The sequence below is a fragment of the Vigna radiata genome, unplaced genomic scaffold (assembly GCF_000741045.1).
Source record: "Vigna radiata var. radiata cultivar VC1973A unplaced genomic scaffold, Vradiata_ver6 scaffold_251, whole genome shotgun sequence".
Lineage (NCBI taxonomy): Eukaryota > Viridiplantae > Streptophyta > Magnoliopsida > Fabales > Fabaceae > Vigna > Vigna radiata.
Genome location: NW_014543556.1, coordinates 356,369 through 367,047, shown reverse-complemented (window position 1 = coordinate 367,047; position 10,679 = coordinate 356,369). Strand labels below are relative to the sequence as shown.

General features: G+C 33.4%; 2 protein-coding genes across 2 annotated transcripts; one reads left to right on the top strand and one right to left on the bottom strand.

Moving 5' to 3' along the window:
- The first annotated feature begins 952 nt into the window (after positions 1-952).
- LOC106754509 (fructose-1,6-bisphosphatase, chloroplastic) lies at positions 953-3,311 on the top strand. Its single transcript, XM_014636527.2, has 4 exons — positions 953-1,538; positions 1,777-2,001; positions 2,412-2,918; positions 3,009-3,311. Exons 1-4 carry the CDS (start codon positions 1,113-1,115, stop codon positions 3,078-3,080), a joined length of 1,230 nt encoding a protein of 409 aa, XP_014492013.1. The 5' UTR covers positions 953-1,112; the 3' UTR covers positions 3,081-3,311.
- A 420-nt stretch (positions 3,312-3,731) lies between these two features.
- LOC106754508 lies at positions 3,732-6,976 on the bottom strand. The gene is made up of 7 exons (XM_014636524.2): positions 6,635-6,976; positions 6,072-6,324; positions 5,298-5,498; positions 4,572-5,208; positions 4,400-4,488; positions 4,270-4,329; positions 3,732-4,171 (listed from the first exon to the last, which is right to left on the bottom strand). The coding sequence occupies exons 1-7, from the start codon at positions 6,809-6,811 to the stop codon at positions 4,128-4,130; spliced, it is 1,461 nt and encodes a 486-aa protein (XP_014492010.1). The 5' UTR covers positions 6,812-6,976; the 3' UTR covers positions 3,732-4,127.
- Positions 6,977-10,679: the final 3,703 nt, after the last annotated feature.

Sequence of the window (10,679 nt, the reverse complement as noted above, 5' to 3'; positions counted from 1 at the left end):
CTCAGGTTTTATTTTTTTTTTCATTTTTTCTTTATATTTTGGATGACTGTATAAATATTTAAATACGGTTATCTCTATCTCTCAACTGCTTTCACATATTATAATAGTTGAATCTTATTATATTGTATGTGTATATGATATTTTGGGATGTAACATAGTCTATGTAAACAAATTTTTTAAAAAAATAAATATATACAAATATTCTAATAATAATTTTTTTTTTAATATTTCACATCTTTGTTCTAGAATCATTAATCTACCATTAATTAATAATAAAATTGAGAAATAAACTAAATAAATATAAGATTATCATCACATTAAATAAATATATCAAAATTAAAAATTTTATGAATAAAAAACATAAAATAAATTATTATCTAAGTCATTAAAATCTATAGCAATTTATCCATATTAAATGCTGACAAGAGAATTAATTTAGGAATTCAAACAGGAAATGAAAGAAATAAAAAAAAAATTATTCTAATATATAATAATCTTGCATCAATTAAAAGTTAAAAATATTTAAATATATTTTTCTTTTTTAATCTTTTAAAATGTATTATAAGACAAAATTAGGACGAAATTACAAACTTCAAAGCATAACAAAATATGGTAAATGATCTAAAGATATTATTTCAGCATATTTGAAGTTGGAAAAGTTTTGTTTACACATGCTATCAATTTTATTTGTAAAACAACAAGCCCCATTTCACTATTGCAACTGACACCATGTTACTATTCGAATAAATAAATAAAAAATACGTTATTTTTAATAAATAATATATTACAAAATATTATAAATTATTCTAGAAAAATATTGACCTGGCTACCCTTTCAATCTAAGCTGCGAAATCCGCCATTTGATTTGGTTTAGGCCACAGGAGCAACAAAAATATAAGTGTCCCTGGTCTACAATTGGTATGAGGAAGTGATCACAATCACAAAAAGGAAGAGTATATGAAGAAGATAAGTGGGACCAGTAGTATCACAAATCATTCCCTGCCTCACAATATCTTCCTCTCATCAGTGCCTTAGAACACAATCCATGTCACCACCACTAACAACATAGAGCTAAAATAAACAACCAAAAAAAAGAAAACTTTGCATCAACCATGGTTGCAATGGCAGCAGCAACAGCATCCTCCCAGTTGATTTTCTCAAAGCCTTGCTCCCCCTCACGTCTGTGCCCCTTCCAACTTGGTGTCTTTGATACCAAATCAGTGCTATCAAGTTCAAGTAGCAGGAGAAGGCATGTGGGTAGGTCTGGAGTGAGGTGCATGGCTGTGGGGGAAGCAACCACAGAAACCAAGAGAAGAAGTGGATACGAGCTTCAAACACTCACTAACTGGTTGCTGAAGCAAGAGCAAGCTGGAGTGATTGATGCAGAACTCACTATTGTGCTGTCTAGTATTTCCATGGCATGCAAGCAAATTGCTTCTTTGGTGCAAAGAGCTAACATTTCCAACCTTACCGGGGTTCAAGGAGCTGTGAATGTTCAAGGGGAAGACCAGAAAAAGCTTGATGTTGTTTCAAATGAGGTCAGTGTTGCAATTTCAATATTCCTTTGGTTTTTCTTTCTAGATTTATGTATCCCAGTTGGTTCAATTCAGTGCCTTTGATTTTGGCCAAGTTAATATTGTGAAAATATATATCCTAGAGGACTAGAGTACAAGGGATTGTTTGCCAATATTGGCAAGAAAACTTTTTGGCCCTTGAATGTGAAGGTTTTATTTAGGTAGCTATGCTTAACAATCAAGGGATTTTTTTGCATTTCAGGTTTTCTCAAACTGCTTGAGGTCAAGTGGGAGGACAGGAATAATAGCATCAGAAGAAGAGGATGTGCCAGTGGCAGTTGAAGAGAGTTATTCTGGCAACTACATTGTAGTGTTTGACCCACTTGATGGATCATCCAATATTGATGCTGCAGTGTCAACTGGGTCCATTTTTGGAATATACAGCCCCAATGATGAATGTCTTGCTGACATTGGTGATGACCCCACAGTGAGTATTCATTATCTTAATATTGTCGCCTAACAAGGCTAAAGAAAAAAAAGTGGCAGTGAAACGAGTGGAGAACATATTAATTTGCATAGAAAGCAAATTACCAGTCTTCTAATTTTCAGTTGAATCTCTATAAGATGCTGAGATAATTTAATTAGATTACTGAAAAAACTATCAAAAGGTTGGCTAATAAGTGACATCAAACATGTTACAGTAAAGATTTTGGATTCAATTCCCTGCTAATGATTCTAATTGAGACTTGGAAAATATACATTGAACATGGAACAACCGTCCTCCCTCCTGCATTATACTTTATCATCAAAATGAAGAATAAAAAAATATCCATTTTGCAAAAAACGGATTTTTAATGAAATTCGTCACTTAACGTTATGCATATTGCTAATTTGCAGCTTGGCACAACAGAACAAAGGTGTGTTGTGAATGTGTGCCAACCTGGAAGCAACCTTCTTGCTGCTGGTTACTGCATGTATTCTAGCTCAATCATCTTTGTTCTCACACTTGGAAAAGGAGTGTTTGCGTTTACACTGGACCCTATGTATGGAGAATTCGTTTTGACTCAGGAAAACCTCCAGATACCTAGAGCAGGCAAAATTTATGCTTTCAATGAAGGAAATTATCAGTTGTGGGATGATAAGTTAAAGAAATATATTGATGATCTCAAGGACCCTGGTCCTAGTGGGAAGCCTTATTCTGCAAGGTACATTGGTAGCCTGGTAGGAGACTTCCACAGGACACTACTATATGGTGGCATTTATGGGTACCCCAGAGATAAAAAAAGCAAAAATGGGAAGCTCAGGCTTCTATATGAATGTGCTCCCATGAGCTTCATTGTAGAACAGGCTGGTGGGAAAGGTTCAGATGGCCATCAGAGAATACTGGACATTCAACCGGTGGAGGTAAGTACAAATGGACTTTGAATGTCTCTAAACGCTTTCAAAGTGGTGAGTGTTATATTGCATAGTCTTACTTTTATCTTTTATGTACAGATTCATCAACGTGTGCCACTATACATTGGGAGCGTAGAAGAGGTAGAGAAGGTGGAAAAGTACTTGGCTTAAATGATATGTTAATGCAAAAGAGTGGACTTTGTGTATGAAGATTATCCCAAATCAGAGCTTTTAAAGCAATACAGTCATGTGGTTTTAAAGGAAGACTCCTTTTATCCCCCTTTCCCTTCATTCTTTCATGCAAAGAAAAAAGTAATGCCGACAATCTTCAGACTATTTAGAACAAAAACTACTTATATTTGACATGTTTCAAATTGAATATAATTTTGTCCATTCTGGTCTTGTTTGTGGCAAGAGAAGCAATCATGTCAGTTAATTTCAAACCTCCTGTGTATACTGATACAACCACATAAAATGTTTCGATATGATAAATTTTGCATCCTAGAAAAAACTTTTATATAATGCTCTCAATAAGAACTTCAGATGAACTGGGTATATGTAACACGACCAAAACAATGGGAACTTTATTAAGCTGCAAGCCAAGTTACATAAAATTAGACTAGCGTATCAGTTATGACAGAGTGGATGAAACTTGACATAAATGCACCAATGTATTACCACTACTAAATTAAAACAAGTACTGAATGATAAAGGTAGAAGAAACATCACTTAAATAGTTTAGACTAAACAGAACTAATGAATAAGTTCATCAATTAATATCTTGTTTTTCCGCAACAGTTAAGTACAAAAGGAGTACGATCATGGTAATAAATTTTAAGATTCCTAATAAACTCAAATCCCAGCATAACTGGTCTTCCCCTTCTCTCTTTTACATGAAAGTTGAACTGTCAATACAGAGAACCAGAAATTGCTTAAATGACTTGGACTTCAATACAAGGCTGATGACCAAAATTGAGATTTAAACGTAAACCACAATAAGACTAATCCTTGTAATAAACCAAAACAAAGGAGGAAGCTATCTACAATAACTTTTTAAGCTTGACCAAATAGGCTAAGCTTGAAAGGTATAAATGAATAACGGGTTATCATCATAAACTAAGTGCAACGTCAGCGAACAATTCTTTGAACAATAGATATAAACATCTGCAGTGAGCTCGCATCAACAAGTCAGGCTGAGTCATTCTCCAAAGTCACTTTTTATGTACAATTTTCCTTATCCACAGACTGCTGGTGATTTTTCTCTGGACATATCACGAAACATGTTCATACTTATCAGTAAAGAAAATTTATATGATTGGAAAACTTCAGTAAAAATGAAAAGATTGAAAAGAAAATTTACCGGGGCTTATAACTGTTATGCTTTTTGTGACAGATTTCATTGCAGACAAACCATCAGGGCCTGCAATATGAAAGCTTTTCAGTTAATTATGATCTATTTGACTTATAAAACTGAGAGTCAGTCTTTTTACCCAGTATTTTCATGTCTTTCTCACATAGTACTTCAGCCACAGCTGAAAACTCAGGTGTAGCATGATTATCATTGCATTCATGAGATGACCTGTTAAACAATAGTACATCAGATAGGAGAGTTGGGATGATAACAAAATAAGACCCTCAGCAATAAAAAAAAAAAAAAAATACCCTGAAGCATTATCCATTGAAGGACTTGGTGTTGGATGGCTAGAAAAATCTATGCCTTCACAAGAAAAATCTAGATCATTTAACATTTCTGTGAAGGAGAAGTCCATCCCTAAGGCATCAAAATTAGGAAAATCAATGTCAAATATGTCCAGTTCCTTTTCAGACTCGGATGTAGAAATCTCATTGGACAATGGATTGTACGAGCTCCCAGGCACATCAGCAGCATCAAAGTTCAACCTGCTTCTAACATGATCCCTCTTATTTATCTTCTCTGAATTTGCCTTGACAGGAGAAATACAACGACTCATCTCTATGTAAGCCATCTGTTTTGCAGGGCTGACCATAACTCTCTTTGTTGAAATCACTGTGCACCGACTGGGTGTAACCGCTATTGAAGAAATCTCCGCAGGAGATATATGTGTATCACCGTGAGAAGATTTTGTTCTAGGAGGTGTCTTTGGAACTGGTGAATTACTTGGAACAGAAGTTGTAGACTGGTTGAATAAACATTTAGCAACATTGGATCCCTGGACTTGTGACTCCCTGGGTATGCAGTTCTCGGGTGAAGATTGAACGGCAGAAGGCTGAGCTACCATTGTATTGACAGCATTACCAGATTGTTGCAGAGTAGTTTGACCTGTGAACAGAGATACAGCACAATGCGTATGATGATTTCTTTAGAATAGCCAATAATTAACACATGCTAAAGTTATGAGATAACCATACCTTGGACAACAACTTTCCTATTGGATGATCTTCCACGAGGTTTTTTAGCAGTCAATGGATCATCCACAGCTTTAGTATCCTTTCTCTTTCTGTCAGATACAGTCAGTGTTTGTGTTGAGATGTTTCCACTCCCAGCATTAGAATTGCTAGATTGAGGCAGTGGCAGGGTGTTCGATTTGCTTTGTGCAGAAGTGTGGATTCCTAATATAAAAGCAGTGGCAAGGTCAATAAGTCACTAACGTAGCCTAAAAGGGCCTTTGTAGTTGAACTGGTGGAGAATGAGACAGTAGAAAATGGAGAACAATGCTTTACCATGCAAAGGTAAACTAACTATCATTAAGTGATTCACAGAAAAGACACAACATCAATGAAACATGAATTATACTACGTGATTGACATCATCTTCAATACAAAATTTTAAGATAATAGATTTGTGAATTTTATTTCTACTCTATTTAAGATTTCGACTCAATTGTAACTTGGTGCTTAAAAGGTTTTATTCAATTACACTCAGATCCAAAACCTAAGGCTGTTAATAAGTGTTACTAAGCAACATATAAGAGAGTATCCTCATTCCTAGCTTATACATATTATGATAATTGCAATTAGTTGCCTTTATTTTGCTAATTCTTAAAATATGATTTGAGTATTGATTAGTCAATCAAGTAGGGAATTCCTGCATCAGAGAACTTATTTATTTCTCCAAAAAGAAAAATTATCAAATGCGTGTTCATATATTAAGAAAAACAGCTAAGGCAGGGGAAAAGATTTTACCTGGTTGAGATTTGAGAGTATATGTGGGTTGAGTAATAGCTGCAACGGTAGATTTTGCAGCAGGCACTGCAGCAGAGAGGTTTCCACTAGCATTGTAAGCAGTCATTACATTCTGCATGCCTTGCAACAACATCTGAACCCGTTTCTTCTCTTGCTCTACAACAACCCGCTCCTGATCCAACATCACTTTCTGCTCCTTCAGGCAGATATACTCATCCAGCATCTCCCCCAAAGTCAACAAAGACTTTGGAGCCTAAAACCCCAAATCTTCCGTCAACACCTTAAATACCCACTTGAACAAATACATAGCTAACCGGAGAAATATTAAAAATTGAAGAATCAATTTTAAAAAATTACGACCCCCAGATGCCTAAATCTTCATAAGAACTTCCATAAACAAAAGGGTTGGAAAAAATATAAAGCAAGAATTAAAAAATAAAAACCCTACTTTAAGAATAAAATCGAAGTTCCAGATGGTCAAATCTGAATAAAAGCGAGTAAAAACAAAAGGGGGGAAGAAGATGCAAAAACTTGCATTAAAGCAAAATAGGGTGCAGGGATACCTCGTGGATGGGTGAATTGGCGATGAGGGAAGAAGCTTCGGTTCTGAAGGAAGAGCGAGTGATGGAGAAGTTGTTGTCGCATAGGTATCTGTCAACGATGAAAGCAATCTGATTAGGCGTGACCTTTCCTTTCCCAAACACCTCTGGCTTTCGGACTTTGGATTGCTTCCCCGCCATTTGTTGCTACCCTCAGTTCAGATCAGATGAAACCAAAGAGAGTGATGAAAGAGGGAGAGAGACTAATCAATTGGTTGTGTTAAAAAGGATGCAACAAAGAACGCGGGAGAATTTTTGAACTAGGGCATGAAACTTGCAGTTTTGGCGGTAACAAGCAAGACGGTCTCCCACACTCAAAAATCTTGGATTAGGTGAGGTTAAGGAACCAGGAATATTTATTAGGGAGCAGAATTGGGTCGAGGTAACTCAATTCATGATTCATTTTTAATATTAATAAAGATTTAAAATTTCGTTTGGTAAAAAATAAATATATATTTTATAATAATAAATCATAGTCATAGACTCCTTTCATCTTACTAGGTCATTAATTAAGTTTAAAAAACTTGTGATGAAATTTCTCAATTTTGTGGTGAGAATAAGTTAAACTAGAATATTTTATAAAACTAAGATAGAATGAAATCTTTGAATTCTTCCTTTTGAAGGTTGAAGAAAGAACATCTTTGAACAGTCACACTATATTGTAAGAAATATTTTATTATAGACAAAATTAATTTCTCTAGCAATTTAAATTTTAAATATTATATTTTTTTATTTAAATTGATAAATTGAATTATTAATAAAGTAAAAACAATTCAAAACAAAAGTGTTGACTAACGTATATTTATAATGAGAAAAGGAAAATAAAAGTAATTAAGTAAATTAAATATAATTGCTGCAGTTGGTTAACATATAAATCTATAATGTGTAGGAAATAAAATAAATCTATAGAATATCTTAACATAAATAAATATTTTATAAAATCATTTCCAATTTAAAATAAAAGGCGTGAGTTTTATATCAATAAAACTATATATAAATTAATTAAAAGCAAAATAAATCCTAAAACAAAAAAGAAAACAGTGCCAAATATGTGTATGTAATAAAGGTATGAATGTGTTTTTTTTAAGTATGAAATAGTTGTCAATTTTAAATGTTTAACATTCTTTGATATTTTGTTAAGTTCTTCTTATTAACAAAGTTAATTTAATATTAAAAATATAGAAGAGTAATTAGTATAATTAAAATGATTAAGAATATTTTTTACTAAAATAATTATATTTTTAAATACATAGTTAAATTAAATAATATAGTCATTATTTAATATAAACAAGATAATATACAATACTTTTATTTTTATTTAATAATTGCATTTATATTTTTGTTATAATTATCGAAATAGGTAGTCCATCTTATATAATCATATCTTTATTATTAGAGTATATAATATGTTTTCTATTTATTGTATTGATTTGTCTTATAATATAAAAGAGGTATACGTGTTCATCCTATATAATGGTATCTTTATTATTAGAGTATATAATATGTTTTCTATTTATTGTATTGATTTGTTTTATAATATAAAAGAGGTATATGTGTTCATCCTATATAATCATATCTTTATCATTAGGGTATACAATATGTTTTCTATTTATTGTATTTATTTGTTTTATTATATAAAAGAAGTATATTTGTTATCTCACACTCACACACATTATTTCATCTCATCTTTTATCTTTTAACTATAATTTAACATGGTGATTTAGAGTTTTTCTAAAATTGTGTTCGCCTGATAGATTCATTGTTTTCAAAGGATTTCTTTTTACCTCTTGGAAAAAAATATATCTTTCAACACAAGATTAATCTCCAAAATATATTTTATTATCATTTCTAACCATATTGATAGTATTTAGAATATACGCCAGGTTAATTATTCATTTCAACTATTGAATTGCATATTGCTCTTATATTTTCAATTGATCCATCTCCAACATTTGAAAACTTTATCAAATGGTGTTTGAGACACCAATCAACTAGTACCATTGCTTTAGTGTCACACAAGTAATTATTTTTTTGTTTTTCTCATTCACTTTTTTTATCCTAGGTTATCGTCTATAAAACAACTACCGCAATATATTGTAAGCTTTATATATTCTCTTCCTTCACCAAAGCTTCCAATTTTAATTTTATAGTTGTTGTCCTGGTTCACAAACACAAGCTCGTAGCATTGGTACTACCCCTCTTCCCATTTCTTATTATTGACTGTTTTATTATATCCTTAATACTGCATTATTTTTTCAAAACCTTTTTATAATACACTCAATTCAAATAAGAAATCAAATCTTAACTATAAACATGGTTTAAAAATATTAGAATATCACTTATACATAAAAATACCAAATCGAAAAATTTTAAGTAATAGAAAATAAATAATAAATCCCCGCACATAACATTTCAACTCTTGTCAGCTACTCAGATGCGATCGTCTGCAAATCATCTACTCTCGTACAAGTACGATCATCATAGGTGAAAACCACAACCACAACTTTCAGAGTGAGCAACCAGAATTATCATATCACACAATATACAATAATAATCTTAACTCAATAATAACCTAATCATAAACATATAACATCACAACAACATCACCCATGAATCAATGTCCTTCCTTCTACACTACACACCACCTAATCATCATAACCAGATTATTACGAATTACCCAACATCCTCTTCCTATATCACATGGCCGAAGAATCATCACTACCAAACCATCCTCTTCCCGCATCACACGACCAAAGAGTCCATACTATTAAACCATCCTCTTCTCGCATCACACAGTTGAAGACTCATCACTACTAAACCATCATCTTCCCGCATCACACGATTGAAAGAGTCATCACTACCAAACCATCACCTTCCCACATCACACGACCGAAGAGAATCTCTTTTCTGCATCACACTTAACTCTTCTTCTCTTTCCCATTTTCACCCACTTTCACGTCATCCATCATCATCATCACTCCAAATTTACCATGCACACTGATACGCGGGGCCCAAGCCCACCAAATAAAGAACAACCCAAAAACATGGAGAGGGGTAAAAGAGACCTTTATGCACATGCAAGGGTGAGATTAGCTTGATAAGGGGTGCACCGGGAACTTTCTTATTTTAGAAATTGAAATAAACGTGTACTCCATATAGATTCTAGAAGCTAGCACATTTAGCACATGTCTTAGAGTTAGGAAACGTGATTCATATTGGTTGAACACGTTTTCATCACCAAGCTAAAGGTTGAGGAGTCTATATAACTCATCTTGGTTGCCCATGTATTTACTTTTGGATAATATACAGAAATTCTGCTGAAATGTTTAGCCATTTCTTGTTTCCAAAAGTCTCTCCATGGCTTGTTTTCTCCCTTGCAACTTCCTTACTTGTGTGGAAGGCCTTCTGAGTTGTAACCATTACTCTAAGCCTATCCTCCACTCTAATTAACCTCTGCATATCACCTTCCTCCGCTGCCATTACCAACACTATCGTCAAAGAAACCTCCTCTGCTACCAATTTGAGATCTGCAACTGGAACAATTGCTATCGGTACTGTTTCATTCAGTTTTGGCTGCAACTTTGCTCTTCCAAGTCTCCAATCTCACGGATCTGAAGCTATGCATCTAGGCTGGATGTATCAAGTGGTATTCAGAGCAAGGTTCAAGCTACACTGTGAGATAAGTGTCATTCTTCTATTTCTGTACTGTCAACAAATTCTACAATGTCTTTGAATATGTTTTCCATCTGTTCCATTCATTTGATTTTGATTTAGGTTCTGTTTGAGTCTTTTTCTATGCTAGCTGCGTTTTGCTTGAGTCCTTTGCATTTTTAATCGGTTAATGTTGTTGTTTGAGTCTTTCATTTGAGCATCATATATAGTTTTGTCAAAGTCATGTGCAGTTGCTTTAAAATGTTTCAATTTTGGTGTTACCGTGTGATGAATCTGTGAAAATCTGATTGCAATAAGACTTTTCTGCATCATTAAAACGAGCAATGACCATATTGAT